Source organism: Erpetoichthys calabaricus, chromosome 16 (genome assembly GCF_900747795.2).
Source record: "Erpetoichthys calabaricus chromosome 16, fErpCal1.3, whole genome shotgun sequence".
Taxonomy (NCBI): domain Eukaryota; kingdom Metazoa; phylum Chordata; class Cladistia; order Polypteriformes; family Polypteridae; genus Erpetoichthys; species Erpetoichthys calabaricus.
In genome coordinates, this window is record NC_041409.2 from 73440892 (window position 1) to 73461227 (window position 20336).

Sequence of the window (20336 nt, forward strand, 5' to 3'; positions counted from 1 at the left end):
ACTTGAGCCTTTGAGTTTCTCCGACACTCGGTCACTCGATCAACTTCCTTTTGTTGATTATACCACTGTTTAAACCAACAAATAGTACGTTTTTCCTTTGCCTCCACTTGGTATTCGTTGAAATTCTTATATTTTCTCCCGTGCTTTTCCCATTGTCTTTTCACAGAAGGCTATTTATATCGATTTGCATATTCAAAGAGGCGTAATTCTGGGAGGAGTTGGGGCGGGACAGAAGGCGCGTGCACGTGCGTTACTTTTCACGCTGATCGGGATTTATGTAGTGGAAGAATGTGAAAGTTTGCGTACGTACAGATTCTTGCATCTGGATTTTTCTGTGCGTACGCACATTCCCGCTTTTGTGCTTACGCCATGTTATAGTGTGAGTTCTACGCACGCCATTATACATGAGGCCCCAGGTGTGTACACAATCACATTATCAAAAACTACCGGTTTGTTAGCAAGAGCCATATTTTTTATTATAGTTCCCCTAAAGATGGCATGGTGGCTAGTAGTGTTGTCTCACAGCTCCAGAAGAATAAGTCTGATTCCTGGGCCCATCACTAACTGTATGAAGTGCGCACATTGCCCTTTAGTCGGCAGTAACTTTACTCCAAACATATCAGTTGTGCTCCACATCCAGAAAACCTGAATACAACATTAACTTATGTCCCTAAACTTTGCTGTTGTGAAGGCAGCAATGACCTTGTGCTTTGTCCAGGGTTGATTCTTGCCTCACCTCTGACCCTGTTCTGATAGGTTTTGGTTCCCTGTAACTGTAACATTAAATTAAATAAGTTTAGTAAATTTGTGAATGCATGGATAGCTCATTTCATGTCTTATCTGAGTGGTAATAATCTAAAATGTGATGTTTTCATGCACAAGATGTGCAATGAATTACAAAATCTCAATGTATGGACGTCTGCTGGATATTAGAAACATTTTATCAGTCCTGGCACTGAATGTAAAATACTGAACAACTGCAAGCACTTATAATGGCTGAAACACTGTGTCCATAAAACTCCACGCAATGATAGTTTTTGCCTTTATTTTCAGAAATGACATATCTGCAACTTGAAAATCTGTTCTAGACTGGCATTTGTTTGCATTTAAACATGAGATATTTTTAAACTGTTAACTTTTTTGTCATGCACTCTACTGGAAAACTGATATGAATCAACACAGACATTTTCATTAAGCTACTCCTACATGTGAAATGTTATTTCCTTAACCTCCTTAGCGCTACATTTTTTCTAAAAAAAAAAAAAAAATGCAATTTTTGGCTTGAAAAATTATTTTTATTAAATCACATCTTTCTACTGTAAAATGTGCAAAACATCCATCTATCCATCCATTATCCAACCCGCTATATCCTAACTACAGGGTCACGGGGGTCTGCTGGACACCAAACGTATAATAATTAATAATAACGGGGGGTAAACGTTAAAATTATACAAAGTTATTGTCTGTCTGTATACCTGCATTGTTATCGGCATTTTTATCACTCTTTAATTTAATATTGTTCTTTATCAGTATGCTGCTGCTGGAGTATGTGAATTTCCCCTTGGGATTAATAAAGTATCTATCTATCTATCTATCTATCTATCTATCTATCTATCTATCTATCTATCTATCTATCTATCTATCTAATAATAATAATATTCTGAACATTACACTGCACATGTGCGAGTGAAAGGAGCATCATTTTTGGATTCACAAGAATCACTTTTGCTTTCACTGTCCATTTCAGTTTCACTGCCTGAAGACAGATTCACCTTGTCATCACTACTGATATTAGGCTCTTCTTACGAGATGCCATTATGAGGCTAGGAAAAGGTGTTTCTACATCATTGGCCAGGTAACGCTCGGCCTGATGCTTACGCAAAACACACCTATATCATTGCCCGAGTAACGCTCAGCACTGACCCTGTTGGCACTTTTACAGCCCGAGTAATCCTCGTGTCTTATGCATGCATATATTGTTGCCCAAGTGACACTTGGGACTAATGCTAAGGAGGCTAATAAAAGTTCACATTTTTAAATTCAAGTTCAATTATCAAAAAACCAGTTGTTAAAGAATAGACTCTTCTTTGCATTCTAAACAGAATATCAAAAGTCTTGAAGCATGTAGCATCTTTTTTAGCATCTTTGCCTTTGTGCTCAGCTTCATGGCAGTTAGTGCATTCTGACAAGGTTAGGTGGAATGAAAATCAAAAGAAAAAAAAAGATATTCAAACTTAAAGATGAGTTCCTGGATTATATCACCAAAAGGCAGATGGAGCAAAGCAAACAGCATGTCATGTTAAAATTTGTAGCATTAAGTGACACTTAACCAGAGAAGGAGGATCTAAAATTATTTAGGCTTTACTGTCAAGCTACAAAGGCTTGCTTTGCTCAACTGACTCTACATGACAATTGTAAGTGACTACCAAAATTAACTAGCTGCTAAAAAGAAAATAGAAACTTCACACAGCTGAAAAAAGAAAAAAGGAAAATAAACTATAAGGAGCAACAAAAATAACATTAAAAAACACAAACAAAATAAGGTGTGTACAAAATACATAACCAGAGATGGGAAAAGTACTTCAAAAATGTGTTAAAAAACTGAGTTTTGTGATTCCAAAAACGCCAAAAGAGCTCACCGTCTCCCCAAGCCTCCTTTAATAGGGGGAAATGGCTGCGTTAATGTCATGCTCAGGGGCACATGGCCACACCCACACTGTGATGTCACAATGTCACTGCCTTCTTCACTCGTGAGAAACAATGGGAGACTGCCAAGAGCAAAAAAATAAGAGAAAAAGATAAAGAGAGAAAGATCCCAATGCGAAAAGGCAATCAAACAGCTGCTAATCCTTTCAGACCAATGAAAGTTGGCAGCCAAACTGTGCAAGTCCTGATGCTGCCTTTACTTATCACTTGGATCAGATTAATAGTGATGAAAACACAGTTAAGCACTGCTGGAAATTGTAAATAACACATTGATCCTGGAGATTTAACAAAATGTCATCTTACATATGCAGCTATTTTAGTAGCTAGTGATGCTGATGAGGTACTCTAAAAGAGTATCTGCAATAGGGAAGCTTCCAGTATAAATACTTCATATACTCCTCCTTGTACTGCAAAAGAAACATACTCATGTATGTTATGCTGAATGGCCTGGTCTCACCTAGATTGTTCTAATGTTCTAACCATCATCATCTTTTTATTTATTGTGGCATTATGGAACGTGAAAATTCAGAATATAAACAGTGCATTAAAATATTCTGTTTAAAAACTTTCACCACACAGACATTGTGTTAAGTTTATTTCACTTAAATGTTTATTGAAAACTGATAATTTGACCAGGGTGCCTGGTGAATAGTGTGAATAGCAGTACTCTTTAAAAACAAGAAGGCTCAGATATACAGAGGTGGCACATTTTGTATTATTTTATTATATGCATTTACACTGTATACTAAAATAGATATATGTACTAGGAGACCGCATGAAATATATATACACTGATGCTTCTGAACTAGTAAAAAAGATGCATTAACATATAGTTTCTATTCATTGAAGCTCAATGCTTTGGAGTAAAGACAGTTCTAATAGCAAAAATAAAGAAAAACTCAATGACTTAATTCTGACAATCGGTATAAAGTTGATGTTAAACAGTTTGTCAGATTCAACTTACCAGTTTGGTCGCACATTTTGAGGAGTAGATGAATGGAGTAAGAAGCAAGACTTGCAACTATAAGGAGTAAAAAACTATAAGAGAAAAAGAAACAAAAAATGAAGACTCACATTATATGTATCATAGAATATTTATTACACAGCTCTTTATTTAAAAAATTGAAATGAATATTGTTGAGAATTGCAAAGCATCAGTGTTTAAAAGATTACATGAACAGCTTGAATGGTAAAGTCCTAGAACTTTTTTTGCAAAAAAGCATCAATATTTTAAAAAATACCATTTAAGCCCTTTATTTAAATTCCTGGGGTACTTTGCAAAAAAAAAAATCCAGTAATGCTTGGGCAAATTATTTCCTGTAAGCATATACGCATTTCAGAACATTAATTCAAGCCTGTGCAGCTTCCTTGGCACAATGATTAACAAAAGATCTGTAAGGCCAAGTTTAATTATTTCTATATTCTTTTCTTATCTTGCCAAATTTAGGGCAGCAAGTAAAGAAAATGCCTCTAAGCTTTTATTTTGAAATCCATACCACTGCACCACTGCTAAACAGTACAGGGTGTTGATGATCCTGCAACCTTAGCTGGGTGATGTCATTGTCACAAGAAACTTAATTGAATCCACACTGAAAGCTTTTCACGGCCTGTGCACTAACCGCTCCTCGATATTGAAGCATATCAGGTGTCCTTTTGTTCAGTTTTGCTAAGGGTATGATTTTCGATTTCTGTACACAGTTATGAATGCTAATACTCCGTGTTTTTTTTCTTCCAGTGCTTGAGCTCACATGCCTACTAAGCAAAAAAAAGCTCATTTCACTGCCAAGACTACGAAAATCTCATGAATTCTTTGTAGAGGTCATGGCTGGTAAGCTCTCAATCATTAAAATAGTGTTATCTGAAAATTATAGCACTGTTTAAAGACTGTTTAAAAACCTTTACTATATTAATCTTCAGTCTCTCCAAAAACGTATTTTTTTTCTTTTAATCTTTTTCTTTTAATTTAATTTGCTTTACCTGGCGAAGGTCACATTGGCTTATTGACAGACCAGCCCACCTTATCCTCAGCAACCTTTATGTGCTCCTCTTAGGAAATTCCCAGCTGCCCACGGGCACTTGAAAGACACAATCCCAACAGTTTATTCTGGTCTGCTTTTGAGTCTTCCCTCGGTGGGATGTACCCGGGGATGGGGGTGCGGTTATCCTAAATGCTTGACCAAATCACCTCAACTGGATCTTGATCCAGAGAGGCAGCAGTTTTACTTTGAGGTCCAGATAGCTGCAGTCCTTAACCTTCCCTATAATGTATGAGAACCTCATTTTGACTACTTGAGCTTGTGAACTCATTCTTTGAGACACCCACCTATAACTCGACTATAAATGGAAATGGGTATGTAGACTGAGTGGTATAGTGAAAATCTACTCTCCTGTTTGTGATTTTTATGGACAGGCCATCAAGATACACAGGCTTTGTGAATATCATGCCTGCTGCGTTTGGATGATCTTGGCCTAAATCGTGCTTTCTGCATGGTTCACAGTTGAGTAACATGCACTTGAGAAAACAATGAGCATCTCCAAATCTGAGATCTTGACGCTCTCTTGGAAGTGACTGACTGATTGACTCTGTTCCCCTACAGAAAGGAGATCAAGTATTATCTTTCAAAGAACAAAAATAAAAACATTATTTCCCCAACTTTAGCAAAGCTGACTTTTTGGGTTCTTGACTGTAAATGCTATTTTTTATAGTAGGCTCATTTAATTTGTGCCCATTACAAGAAGGTGAATTGCTCTCATGTGCCCACCATCTGTTAAATCCAGGTCACAGTATCACTGTCTTGAATTCCTCCCGTTTTTCTTTGTGTTCATCCCTTTTTACATAAGCATATTCTGTATTTTGAAATTGATTGTTGTTATTTTTATTTATTTACGGTCACAGTCATTGTGTTTCATGATAACCACTTCACATCTGTGGTTGGCATGAAGAGTGTCCCTGGTAGTTACATAAACTGCATCAGTGGCATGATGGTATAAAGAAGGAGCCGTAATTGTCCTAGTTTGGCAGATTCTAATTAAAAGTGCTGTGTTTTCTTTCATTAATGCCTTCAAAAGACTCCTTGGTAACTGACTTCTGCCTTACCCTTTTCAATTAAGGTTTTTGGGTTACATTTCAGGTCTGATGTTCTCTTTGTTACAATTTTGGTAACAATGCCTTTCTTGTTAACCAAAACTTCTCTTGGTTATCTCATTAACTTTGGCCGCACTTCTGTGATGACCTTAAAAATCAGTTGTAATAAGGACAATAGAACCATGAGTGGGTGTCACATATGCTGAAGCCACACTCCACGTGGCTGACTTTGTGTCCCTTATATGATGAAAAAAATTCAGGCCTGTCAATTTTACTCATCAAAACTGACAGGCTGGGCTCTAGCGAGTACCGCATTTTGATTGGCGCATCATCAGCAGAGTGGTCGTAAATCTTCAATCATTGATTCCCACATTTATGGCAGACACTTCAGATGCAGACTCCTGACGATGAATTCAGAGCTTCTTGAACTAAATTAACCCCTTTGAGCAGAAATTCTGGTCAACTTTTTCTTGTACTCATAACGGGTCTGTTTAAGTGGCTGATAAATCTGACATAAATGTGTCTGTGATGTATGGTGGGAAGCAGAAGTACCCCCTGCACATAGACACATACAGTATGAACCTCACACAGGCAGTGCCCAGACTGGGATTTGAATCCAGGACTCTGAATCTGTGGGACAGCCATGCTCATGGTAGCTACATGCTATACTGGCTTCTAGATATTTAGAATATGTATGCACTTTTATACAGTACTCCTTCATAGTGGTCGTTTGTATTGTTCCATGGTTTATGTTTTTCTATACAATACTTGTAAATGTGTATAGTGCTCTGGACGCTTGAATGGTGGCACATTATAAGATCACATTAAACACATTTAATTGAATTATGCGGAATATGACAGGAATAAGAGAATGATCTATTTTGTTAGCCCATTTGACCTTCTTTAAAGTTATCTTTCATTGCAAACCAATACAAAGTGAACACATACAGCTAACAAGGAACACATTTTGCACTCAAAGCTGTTTTTCATAATAAAAACTTACAACTGCTTTATAATGGCAACTGAACAGAAAACTCTCACCTGAAGCAATATGACTTAACTAGCTGTGCTACCAGTCAGGCTGAAATCTAAGTAACCAATGTAGACCTCAGCATTCATGTTTGCAGTGCACCATGTCTCTGTTATATGCCATTTGGAATGGGATTCGTAAAAGCAGTCTTAATGTGTGTGATGCACCATCTGTGGGAATGATGGGATTCGTAAAAGCAGTCTTAATGTGTGTGATGCACCATCTATGGGAATGGCAAATCCAATGCATTTTATTATTACAAATGTTTATGATGCGTCATCTACTGGAATAACAGAGGCATAGTAACTGGACAGACACACAGATAGGCACACTGGCACTTATTGTTATGACCAGGGTTGATGTATGTTTTTTTTTTGTATCTTATAGCCCTTTCCTATTATTTGCGTACCATTGTTAGGGTTGTGTCCTGCGTTTCTAGAGGCGTGGTTTACAGGGTTGTGACCTCAAATTCATCAGCAGACAGGATAAAAGGTCTGAGTCTGCACTGATCTAAACTTTCTAAACTTTTATTGTATTCTCTTTTATGATTTATTATTTATTTTTGGGCCCTCATGGTTTTTGACTTTTGACACAATTTTGACTGTGATTCTTGCCTCTCATCTGGGTTTTGGTTGCTTCATTTTATTTTTGATTGTTTTGCACATATCTCTTGGTTTAACTCAAGACATTAGTTATGTGTTTTCCTGCCTGGAAACTTTTCCTTTTATTAAAGTGGAAAAATGAAAGAATACTTATCAACTTTCTTAAAGTCTAATCATTTAAAAAATTAAATAAAATAATAGTCTGCATAAAGTAAAATTAAGTCTAAAAGCAATAAAATTGAACAAGAAATCAATCCTCCAGTCACATCTCTCTATGTAAAGCCACAGCTGATCCCGAGATGTTCACATTTAGGCAGCTGCAGTGCGACTTACCACAGCCATGTATTGCTGGATTGCTGAAATTGCAAGGCTGAACTGAATATCAAGGTAAGGCGCTTTAGCTCCTTCTTTAAGAAAAGAATGGGTTCTTGTAAGCTTAAACTTACTATGCCAACATACTGCAAGTTTATAACTTTGAGTGACCAGGACATACAGTTTATATTTGATGCCTCTTACTTTGGTCTCACTTAATTTTTATAGCTTGCATCTCACTGATGTGGTGTTTGGTGTGGCTTTCCCATAACTCCAAAAGACTGAATCTGAATCCAGGCATAGGTCACCATCTGTTTGGAGTTCTCTGTGTGTGTGTATGTTTCATTTTCTCTGAGTACTTGAGGTCCCCCCACCACCCTAAGATGTGTGTTAGATCATCTGGCCCTGCATAACCGAGTCAACCTGTGGTCATGGCGTCTTCAGTTTCTGCTTCGCATTTAATGTTACTGAGACAGGCTAGCGTTCCCCACTTCCCTACATTTGGTTTAAATGGGCTCACAACATGAACACATGGACTTTCTCTATCTTTGGTATTATGGAATTAAAAACAAGCACAACACATTGCAACACCAGGTAACAATTTTAATCTTATATTCAAAGACATTCCCACATATTCATTTCCTTTAATCGCTATTTTCAGATGTTCAGATATTTTTCTGTGTGTTGAAAAAAAATGAAACAAAAGCCTTTTATGGAGTAGCTTCAATAACTAAAAAATATCTACTGTATATATGCACTTATTGTACACACTGATGCAAAACAACGTCCGCCGTGAAAGCCAGACAAAGGTTACAAGTGCTGCTTCATTTCAATTTTAATCTTTTCACTTATTTAATGGCCGCTTTTCTCCAAAATGAGGATATACTTTTTCAGGGACCTGACTTTGCTGTGCATTCACACTTCATGGTAATGAATGTGGAAACGTTTTTAAAATTTACTCTGTGTAAATATTGTTGTACACACATTTCATGTTAAAAGTGAGAAGGTATTTAAGTTTACTGTATATATTATTTTTATTAAGTTTTTTTTTTAATGGTTACATTTGTTTCTGAGACATGGAATTGAATAAGCAAGCTGGAAAAAGAACAGATGGATAGACTACCATTATTTGAAGAATTATAGCTTGATCTATAAACCCTTTTGTAATTTAACTTTAACAATAATAATAACTTTATTATAGGGGAAGCTGGAGCCTATCCCAGCAAGCACTAGGTGCAAGGCAGGAACAACCCCTGGATCAGATGCCAGGCTATCAAAGGGTGAACACACACACACAATTTCTTTAGTGTTATTTATCTTGACACCTTTATCCAAACTGACTTACAACATTTCAGATACACTTGGTTGCTTTTCGTTTGTTTTTTTTTCAGGTGGAGTGCAGGTATGTGAAGTGACTTACTCAGTGTCACACTGTGTTAGTCGCAAGATTTGAACCAACGACCTCAGGGTTTGACGTCCAAAGCCTTAACCACAACGCCACATATCAGGGACCAAATAAGCATCACGTAACCTGCCTGCCTATGGACTGTGGGAGGAAACCCACACAGACACGGGGAAAACAAGCAAACTTCACACATGGGAGAACATGGGACTTGAACCCTGTACTCCTTGTTGTGAAGCAGCCAGTTCTATCATTGTGCACTGTGTATGTAAATTGGAAACATAATTAATGTAGGGATTTTAATTAAAGAAATCCCTATGCCTCTGATGAATGGTTTATTTGGGATTAAAGGTAAACCAGCAGCCATTCCAGGCTTTCAGGTTTGTACTATAATTGTAAGATAAGCAACACAGGTGGACCTGAGAGGACCGCAATGTTGTTACAGACTTAGCAGACAGTTTCTGTGGATCACACAAACATTTTTGAATGTCCTTCTTTAATTAAAACAAATTAGATTTGTGAGGTTCTACAGTATTACACTTTTGAACACCTAAACACAGCTTCAGAGAGTAAATCAAGCTCAGCTGGTCGGTGACTGACTGCTCATAAAGATGTTCAAGGATAAAGAAATGAAAGTGCTTGGTGCTCACCAAAATCCCAGAATGCCTGTGCATGCCATGGCATAGGCCAGCCCCAGAATTCCACTTCCCATAATGGCATTCATCAGATTAAACACAGAGGAACCAAAAGACGCCCCTGAAGAAGTCCGACCCGGGTGGCTCTGTAAGAAAATGAAGACATACAAGTAAAATTCAAGCTGATCATCATTGAAATATTTGACTCAAGTCATATTTACTGTACAGTGTATTTATGAAAATGAGATGTGTGAAATGGCATTTCAGAGCTGTGCAGGTGTTGGTAATGTGGCCGCACAGACAGGAGGCCTTGATTTGAATCACGGCTTGCTCATTGTTTGTTTGGAGTTTATGTTAGGCTTTGCAGGCTTCCTCTGATTTCCTAGAATATCTCACTTTTATCTCGTCCAGAAATCCTCCTGCTTTGTGCTGAGTGCTGAAGGACAGCAGTAATCAAGCAATTAGTCCAAGTCCAAGAAGCAGAAAGAGAGTAGGCATCAATTAAAAGAAAAAAAAAATGACAGCGAGCAGGAGGACTAAAAGGCTCAGAAGCATAGATGGGGCTGCTAGTCTGTTTAAAAATAAAAGGACTGAGGACACTACAAGCAAACCTGTAGGAAGGTGCAAGTGGTCCCTACCCTTGGGTACACAAGAAACATGCTGTGTCAGTAGAAGATCTTACAAAGTCAGAGAGAGGAGACAAAGGCTCTTGGGAAGACCTGACTACCTACAACAACATTCAGGTGAAGGTCTATTGGGACATCTGTGCTGAAGTTCACGTAGCACTCTGGCATCAAAACGATCTTCCACTGAAGAACAGAGAAATAACAGCTTGCAGTGACCCAGCAACTCAAATTTTGTACTGTAACCAATTTTTGATTATACTGTACATGTATTTGGAAGATATTTAATATACAGATGTAAATGGATAAAATGGAAAAACAGTTTTATAGCTCTTTTCTTTTAGAATGAAATTTATATATAAGGACTTTGGAAATAAATATTGAAAAGAATTTCAAATGATAAAATACTTGACAAATTGTTTATTTAAGGAAACTATCTTCTAATAATATTGGCAATGCTTGCATTAGTTTTATTTTCCTCATATACAGTATTTGTTATTTATTCAGTTGCTACTTATTATGCATGTTTTTCCAGATATAAACACACAAACACATACGAATATGAGCTTTGTAAATCGCAAAAGAATGTAAAGCCTGAAACTTTAACCTTTTTAATACTGTTAATACTGTTTTTATCTACCTTAATAAAAGGTCAACTATCTGTATGTTCATCTGCTTGCTATGTCTTTGTCACAAACATTAACACTGCTTTTACATTTCTAATATCAAATGGCATATAACAGAGACATGCATTGCATTTGTCATTCCAACAGATGGCACAGCACAAACATTAACACTGCTTTTAATAATCCAGTATCAAATGGCATATAACAGGGACATATGCATTACATTTGTCACTCCAACTGATGGCACAATACGAACATTAACACTTTTATGAATACACTTTCAAATGGCATATAACACAGACATACAGTATGTATTGCATTTGTCATTCCAACAGATGGTGCAGCACAAATATTAACACTGCTTTTACAAATCCAGTATCAAATGGCATATAATAGGGACATATGCATTACATTTGTCACTCCAACTGATGGCACAATATGAACATTAACACTTTTTATGAATACAATTTCAAATGGCATATAACACAGACATACAGTATGCATTGCATTTGTCATTCCAACAGATGGTGCAGCACAAACATTAACACTGCTTTTACAAATCCAGTATCAAATGGCATATAATAGGGACATATGAATTACATTTGTCACTCCAACTGATGGCACAATACGAACATTAACACTTTTATGAATACAATTTCAAATGGCATATAACACAGACATACAGTATGCATTGCATTTGTCATTCCAACAGATGATGCAGCACAAACATTAACACTGCTTTTACAAATCCAGTATCAAATGGCATATAATAGGGACATATGCATTACATTTGTCACTCCAACTGATGGCACAATACGAACATTAACACTTTTATGAATACAATTTCAAATGGCATATAACACAGACATACAGTATGCATTGCATTTGTCATTCCAACAGATGGTGCAGCACAAACATTAACACTGCTTTTACAAATCCGGTATCAAATGGCATATAATAGGGACATATGCATTGCATTCATCATTCCAACAGATGGCGCATCACAAACATTTTAACACTGCTTTTACAAATCCCACATCAAACGGCATATAACAGAAACATTGTGTGCTGCAGATGTTAACGCTGAAGTCTGCATTGATTACTTAGATTTCAACCTGTTTTACATGGGTAGCACAGCTAGTTTAATTTTATTATGTTAATATTTTGCCACTTATTTTGTAATTTATTCATCCATCCATCCATTTTCCAACCCGCTGAATCCGAACACAGGGTCACGGGGGTCTGCCGGAGCCAATCCCAGCCAACACAGGGCACAAGGCAGGAACCAATCCCAGGCAGGGTGCCAACCCACCACAGGTAATTTATTCAGTTAGTACTTATTTTATATGTTATTACATAGTAAGGTAAGCTGATTTGTCTTTTCTCTTAAATAAAATGAAGCTAGTGTTCTTGTTTATCATGGCACCGTGCTGCATGCTGGTCGAGCAGGTAAGTAAGAAGTTCACTGCGTTCACATGACAACACCACTTCCTCTACCACTAGATAATTCTCATCATTTCTCATTATCTGTGCACATACTGAAATTAGGCAGAAGTAAGAGAAACTCTGAACCTTTTTGATAATGTCTGGCCTGACAAGCTAATGTGATGTTTTTTGCTAATAAATGCAAATCACTGTTTAAAAACACACCATTGCTGTTGCACACATTTGTCATTTTGAAGACATTATTCAGCTTTTCAAGCACACTTTATTGTCCAACTTCTTTTTAGAGGAAAGCAGAGCTGCGTGCTGTTTATGAAAATAACCAGCAATTAATGAATAGAGGCCGTGGAGAGGACTCTCTGACACCCAGTACTTGAAAATGGAGGCACACAGCAGATTAAGGTCTAAATGTCCACTGTTTGACGAACAAAGCAGGCAGGTGTGCTTATTGTCAAACTGACATCATGAAAACCTTTCCTTGTTACCACACCTGTGTCTCTCATTTGCTTTTTTAAATCAAGTTTAGCAGTCTGACAAATGCAAACCTGTTTCGCACTAACCAAATACCCTATAGTAGCCCCTCCAAACATGCGTATACAGCGGAAGCCAAAACGGAAATCGCTTTTTTAACTATTCTTTACTAAGTAATCGCCATGACCTGTGGCTACATTTATAGCCAACCTGATCATTCACACATGCAGTTCTGATCTCCCTTTACTCTCTCCTGTATCCCAGATTACACTCAATACCTGCTTACAATTCCACCATAAGATCTAACTTGGATAATCTCTTTACATATCCGCACTTTATGTAGCCAGTGTCGCGCATGGGTGCCAGAGGGTCCCCTCCCAGTTTTTCCCAGGTATGTGTCACCACCCCAAGCCAAGAGGGAGTGCCCTTCTGCTAACTGTCCTGTCTTTTTTTTTCCTTCAGAGTGCTGAGAACCCACCCAGTGAGAGATACTGACTCTGCCTCCCCAGTCCCAGGCCCATAAAAGGGCACCACAGACTTTAAGGAGCACAAACCCCTTGGGGTTCAGAACAAGGCCACTTTTACTTTCATAAATGGTGCCCAATGGATAACAGCGGCTACTCAGTATCATCAGAGTTTGGCAACCGGTTGGGGTTTGAGGGTCCACTCTGTGTCCAGATCGAGCGCCCCTTAACTTTCATAAATGTCACCCTCGGCAGATGTCTACTGTATTTCGCCTACTGGATTGACCAGCTCTGGTGTCAAATTTAAATTGAGAGAGATGGGGAGAGGCGTGTGCACACGAGCCGGACCCCTGCTAAAATTAATTGACTTATCTAGAAATTAATATAAGGTGAAAGGATTTATGTGAGCATTACCCTGTATGCAGAGAGTGAACAAATATAAACTCAACACTAAAAACAACCTCCCGGCTGATTATCCGCAAATTGCGATGATTTCTCTGACACTATAAAGGTACAGATCTGCTCTCCATCATGGCCCGAAGCATCCAATAATTATATCTTGAAACTGAAAAAGATCTTTTAACTCTCAATCAGGTACTTCTTACAAAAAGATTATGTTTAATAAATATGAACTATAATTAGTCACAGCCCCTTCGGAATCAACAGCTAATGCCAGCACATCAATCCTTTGAATTGGAGTCTGTGGTCTATGAAGGCTGTTAGGCCACCATAAGCCTGTTAGGTTTACATTTTTAACTACATGCTTTTGTAAAGTACTGTTTAAAAATAAGTAGTCTACCGATGCATGGAACTGCTTTCTATTTTTGCTATTATTTTTGAATATGACTCATTCATACAAAAATATTTAATAAAGAAAAATGTGTTGACTATTTAACAAGGTAGCTAACTTTCAAATCAGTTAACTAAGTTCCCAAACTCATCTGAATGTTGCACATGAATAACATGCTATACTGTTTGGCCACTCAAGTGACAACACAATCTTTCCCTAAATGATGTCACTACTGACGGTCACCTTCCTTTTGTATTTTCATGTTTTCATCTCCATGGTACCTACAAGGGATCAGCCTGGGTGTCGCAAATACTAAGATGACAAATGGAGCATGAAGATGTCAACACACTGCAATGTAACAGAATGGCAGGGTTTGTGTCACCTTCTTCAGCTCTACTTCTAAAAAGACATCAAGTCAAGTTTTGAAAGTCCCTAAAGTTTTACTGTCTACCATGCTACTTTGTCACTTATTCCAAATGTCTGTGGTTCTCTTTGTGAATAAAAATTTCTTAATGTTTGTCTGAAATTTACCCTTAACAAATTTCCAACTGTGTCCCTGTGTTCTTGATGGACTCATTTTAAACTAACAGTCTCAATCCACTGGACTAATTCTTTTTATAATTTTAAACACTTCAGTCATGTCTCCTCTTAATCTCCTTTTGCTTAAAGTCACAATCTCGATCCACTGTACAGCTGTGCACTCTGTCACCACTCCTGGGATTTCCCCGACAGCCCTGACTTGAGTTTTGAAGAGAGAAATGCTCCTGGATTGTTCACTCTTGCCTGGTGCAGACTAATTCCGTCAATTCTCCTTTTCTTTTCTTTAGTGCGCTACCCCGGAGGTGACCTGTGTAATAGGCACACCTTGAGAGGAGGCCTGCACCATGACTAACAGCAGACTTGGGAAGATGTTTACAAATTGCCAAGCTTTTGATCACACATTCTAGATGAAGCTTTGATTGATGCTCTGCCTAAGCCTCTAATTTAGAGTTGCCATGTTGCAGCAATTACTTGGCAGGCACATGAAGCTCATTTAAACTCGTCTGTATTATTCGCCCATTTGTTCTTGACTCTCATTCCTTACTCTATCATGGACTCTCTAAAGCTCGGAGTCTCTTCAGTTTTTTTAATCAAAATTTGGACTTTACTTTTATAGGGTTTGCCCACTTTCTAACTCAGCCTTGCATTAATTTATCATCTACATCTTCACCTTTGTCATGTTTATTAACTAACGGGTTTACTTGTTTTCTTTTGCTACCCTTTAATGCACATCTCACAAAATTAAATACAATCCTCTTTAAAGTAACACCACTAGCAGCTCTTCTCTCATCTCACTTCCATGAAATTTGTCATTGCTATTTATTACCAATGATCCAGTCTATAAGAAACAATAAGGATGAAACCACAGACATGGAGAAGCTGCACCACCATCGACTCCTTCAGTATTCTCAAATTCCCAGTTTACAAATCCCAATTAAAAAAGAGGGATTAACGATATGCTATAGCAAACTATCAAGGCCCCATCTGGATGTGGTCTTCTTAACATATGAGAAATTCAGACATGAATTTCTAAATTTCCCCATGGGATTAATAAAGTTTATCTAATCGAATCTAAATGATTTTCTCAGGACAATATTATAAGTATTACAAGTTAAACACACCAGTTATCAGCTGCTAGGGATACTGGTGTATCCCCAAGTTATATTTGCAGTGTCAGAGAAAAGTCCTCCCATGTTATTAAACATTAAATCAAATGGGTTTATACATTCTTCAATGATGTTTGCCTCTGAATATCAGATGAGATGGTACACATACAATGTGCCTTACACGGTGACTCTGAGAACAACCACAGTGGACTAAAACAGACACCAAGCAGAAACATTTCATATTACATTTTATCAGTACAGCCCTCCAAAATAATCAACTGGATAAGTAAGAACAGAAAATGAACAGAGAGCACCTATGTAGTCTTTGATATTTCACCAGACTGGTTCATGATGTTCTCCAAGATGTACACTGCCGGTCAAAAGATAGAACACCTCTGTGTTTTCAGTTTTTATGGAAATGCACTCAACGTTTCATGAAATCAAGGTATGGAACAAATAAACAATGGCAAATAAAAACTAAGTCAAGAAATCATTAAGTGTGCAAACTTTAAGACAAATTTTTGATTCATCAAAGTAGCCCCCTTTTGCTGATCTAACAGCCAAACTGTGTTAATTTTTGTGTTTCAGAATGCCAGTCACTCTGTGTAAGTCACCACCTCTGTCTCCAGCAAAAGAACCCGAGACCATCAGACTTCATTCTCCATGTTTGACAGTTGGTGTCACACACTGAGGGATCATCCTTTCAACAACTCAACAACGTACAAACACCCTGTTTGAGGAACTAAAGATTTCAAATTTCGATTCATTGGTCCATAAGACTGTCCAGTCTACAGTAGTCAACAGCTGGTATTTCAAGGCCCTGTTTTTTCCTTTAAGGACTGGCTTTCTTACTGCTACTTGTCCTGTCAAACCTGCAGCACAAAGTCCCCTCTTTACAATAGAAACTGACACTTGCTTTTTTCGACCTGGACTACTAAGCCTTTCTTGAAGCTGTTGTGTTGCAAGGCGCCTGTGATCCCACAAGCTGGTGACCCTCAGAAACATGTCTTCTCATTGAGTTGTCACTTTGGGTCTACCAGCTCTCTTCCTATTGGAGTTCCTTCCTGTTTCCAATTTGCCTTTGTATTGAGGAGGACACCACCGGACTCACTGACACTTGGATTTTTTTTGTAGTTTCTCTGCATGAAAGGCCTACACTTCTAAGGGTAACAATGCTCTGTCTCGTTTCATATGTAAATTGCCGTTTTCTTGCCATTATCACTGGAATATCATTCAAGTAGTACCACAGAGGGTGCATTAACAGTCTGTTCCAACTCTGCTTTAAGATAGACAGAGGGATTTTAAGTAATCAGCAGAAGTTTGGACACCTGTGCAGATTGTTTGCTTCAATTTACAAGGCTTACTTTACTTTTATTGCCACAGAACATCTGTAAGTTGTAACCTATTAGTTGTTCCCTGAAGAAGGCCCATTAGAAATATTCTAAAATTTCTTATTTTTCAGTTTTTGCTAAAGTAAACTTTAAATTTAAACCTCTGGCAGTTTACTGCTTACCTTTTCACCATTTTAGGTCATTCATTGCATTTCAACTGATTAAATGTGAAGAAAAACTAGAAAAACGGAGGTATTCTAGAACATTTGACTGGTAGTATAATGTTCAGCTAATGCTAAAAACAAATCTCATTTCTCCTTCTATTTTAGATCTGCTCATCTTGCATGTAATCTCTTAACCGTGCTGATGCATCCAAGACACTGTAGAGGAAGTGGACGTGAAGAGTCCAAGGGGATGAATGAAAATTATGTGGATGGACAGGGTAGCCAATGACTTGAGAAGAATACTCCAAAGGAGGCCCAAAAAGTGGGGAACAGAAACTGAGGGGGCAACCAGCCATACTTAGCCATTCCAAATGCTGTCCATTATAATGTTTTTAGTTCTTGCATGCTTTGTATTATTCCAAGTTCTTACTCATATATTGCTAAGGGAACACAAGAGTTTTTCAAAGTTAAAAAATAAAAAATTCTTGAATAGCTAAGCCAGTCACCGGATTTAAATCCAATTGAGCATGCCTTCCATATGCTAAAGAGAAAACTTAGAGGGACAAGTCCCCAAACCAAGCTGGAGCTGAAGATGGCTGCATTAGAGGCTTGACAAGACATCACCAGAGAAGATCCTCGGCACCTGGTGATGTCTATGAATCGAATATTTCAAGAAGGGAAATGCGACAAAATTCCAAAATATGATGGCTTTAATAGATCTGCCATTGCCGTGTGCCAAACATTATGGTGCTCTGAAATGTGACATGTTTGAAAAGTGTTATTTGTTCATGCAAAAGCCTTAAAAGGAAAGCCTGCAATGTGCACTTTAATCATAATATCTGAATTTTTTGATTTGTAACTATAAACTGTGGAGCAGAGGGAGAAATCAAAGAAAAATGTGTCTTTGTCCCAAACATTATAAAGGGCACTGTGCACCCCCTGGTAAAGCCTGCCCATCTCAAGAGGAATTTTGTAAATGTCAGATGGTTTCATCAAAGAATACACCATGGATGATGAGAAGGAGACCTTTAGATGCTTACTTTCTGTGTGAATTCTGGTCTACACACAACAGTCTTTTTCAGCATTTTAAGTTTTAAAAAGGTTTTTTTTTTTTTGATCAACTGCACTTTTACTAAACTTTTACTGAAGTGTAAGCAGTGTTGTTATTTGTTGTGAAAACTGCACCATAAATGGAAAAATTGGTTAATAATGCTTGGCATTTCATAATAGAAAGTATTTTGTTTTAGGTACCAATGTAAAAATGGAGATTGAATACCCGAGTACTTATCATGTTTGGAGTGGGAAAGACTTTAACTGCCAGGGACCTCGATAATAATTTAAATTAGACTTCGTAAGTCTCTGCTCATTCTGTTTTTTCTCATTGGAACTCTTAATTTTCAGGTGCCAAATATGTGCATATAGATTGACTTGTCACTTAAAATTGTGACACAGCAAGTGGGAAGGTGTACATGCCACATGTGACAGGCTGCTGCCCTGTCCATGATGCTGCCGAAATAGACCATGGCCCCCAAAAAGAACCCAAACCCCCACAGTGCCAGAATCCCACCTAATTCAATTCATTGTGATAAGTGTCAAAACAGATGGGTGGCTGGGTATGAAATTGGGATGTGATTCATTTAAATGCCACATGTGGAATTTGATAGGCCTGACACTGACTTGGACATTATTTCTCTCAACACTCATATTTGTAGCAGTGATACAAGTCATACAGACATAGTAAAGGTTTTAAAGTTTTTCTAGTTACTGAACCACTCTGTATCCTTTTCCACGGATGTAATGTACGTGTTTGGATAAAGATTTGTATAATGATAAATCAGTCAACAGCATTTCATTCAATAACCACTAAAACTTCCATGTAGACACAGAAGTAGGGGTAACCAGATTTTCAGTTGTACTGTATACTATGTACTGTATGTAGGTTAACTCCACACATAATGACAATCCTCATTTGTTTAATGCCTACTTTGTCTCATCATCAGGGATCAATGCATGGGAAGAAAAACATTTTTACAAATAATCACATATGGCTGCTACACGATGCCTCAAGTGGGAACGCATAATTGCCGGTTTTTGTGTACTTCTTGGTCTTCCTCGCGATGCGATATAAAGTTAACGCAACTTTCTGATCAACCGATGGGTACAGAGTGTGGTCTTATTTAGAGTTTCGTGCCCGCTGATATACACAAATTATACCAAAAAAGAAGGGCTCGGGTATGCCGCTTTAACTGAAATATGCCGGGACGTCGTACCGGTGCTCATTGGATCACTTAAAGACCTGCTTCTGCGTCACATCACTAGACATTTTTGACTGACAGGTGTGCGGCGCTTGGCGGGTGTTGCTTGATGTCTGTGGCGGTTGACTTAAGTTTGTTGCACAATAAAACTTCTTTTAGATGAATAGGAAACCTGTTAAAGCTGGGCCATAGTGTTGTCTTGAGAAATAGCTGAAATATAACAGGTAGCATGGTCTGAAACCGGAATGCCTGGTCACCCTACAAAGAGAAGAAATTGAGGTACCACCATACATGTCGAAAAAAGTAACCAAAACGTGAATGCTCGGGATGTCATAGGGTACACTCGAAACCAAGACTTTGTGGTTAATACTAATGCTTCTGGTCACTTAAGTACAGATTTGACAGACACCCACACATTATTCTGAGCGGTTGTCTCTTCGCTTATTTTATTTTAGCAGCACCTTCACTTTTCTGTGATCGCGATGAATTCCGCCTAATCACGTTGGTTTACAAGTAACTTCTGCAGATAGTGATCGCACTTACTTCCAGAAGAGGCGCTGAATCCGAATTGTTGCCATCCGGCGTCGATACACTTGAATGATAATCTTGTTGGTGCGGTGCTGCATACTTTGCGTTGATAGACTCGCTAAGAAGGGGCTCAGTCATCGCAATTACAGAATATTGCAGCTTCTTTGCCGTGTCTCTACCGGCCACCTCAGCTGCAGCGCCTATTTACAACACGTGACAACTC

General features: G+C 38.0%; 1 protein-coding gene across 1 annotated transcript in view; it reads right to left on the bottom strand.

Annotated features, from left to right (window-relative positions):
- slc38a6 (solute carrier family 38 member 6) overlaps positions 1-20335 on the bottom strand; it is a 73623-nt gene extending 53288 nt beyond the window's left edge. Inside the window, exons 1-3 of the mRNA XM_028822073.2 lie at positions 20129-20335; positions 9788-9918; positions 3671-3744 (exon numbers count right to left, since the gene is read on the bottom strand). Coding sequence (XP_028677906.1) covers positions 3671-3744; positions 9788-9918; positions 20129-20251 — 328 coding nt within the window. The 5' untranslated portion in view covers positions 20252-20335. The remainder of the gene's footprint in view (positions 1-3670; positions 3745-9787; positions 9919-20128) is intronic.
- Position 20336: the final 1 nt, after the last annotated feature.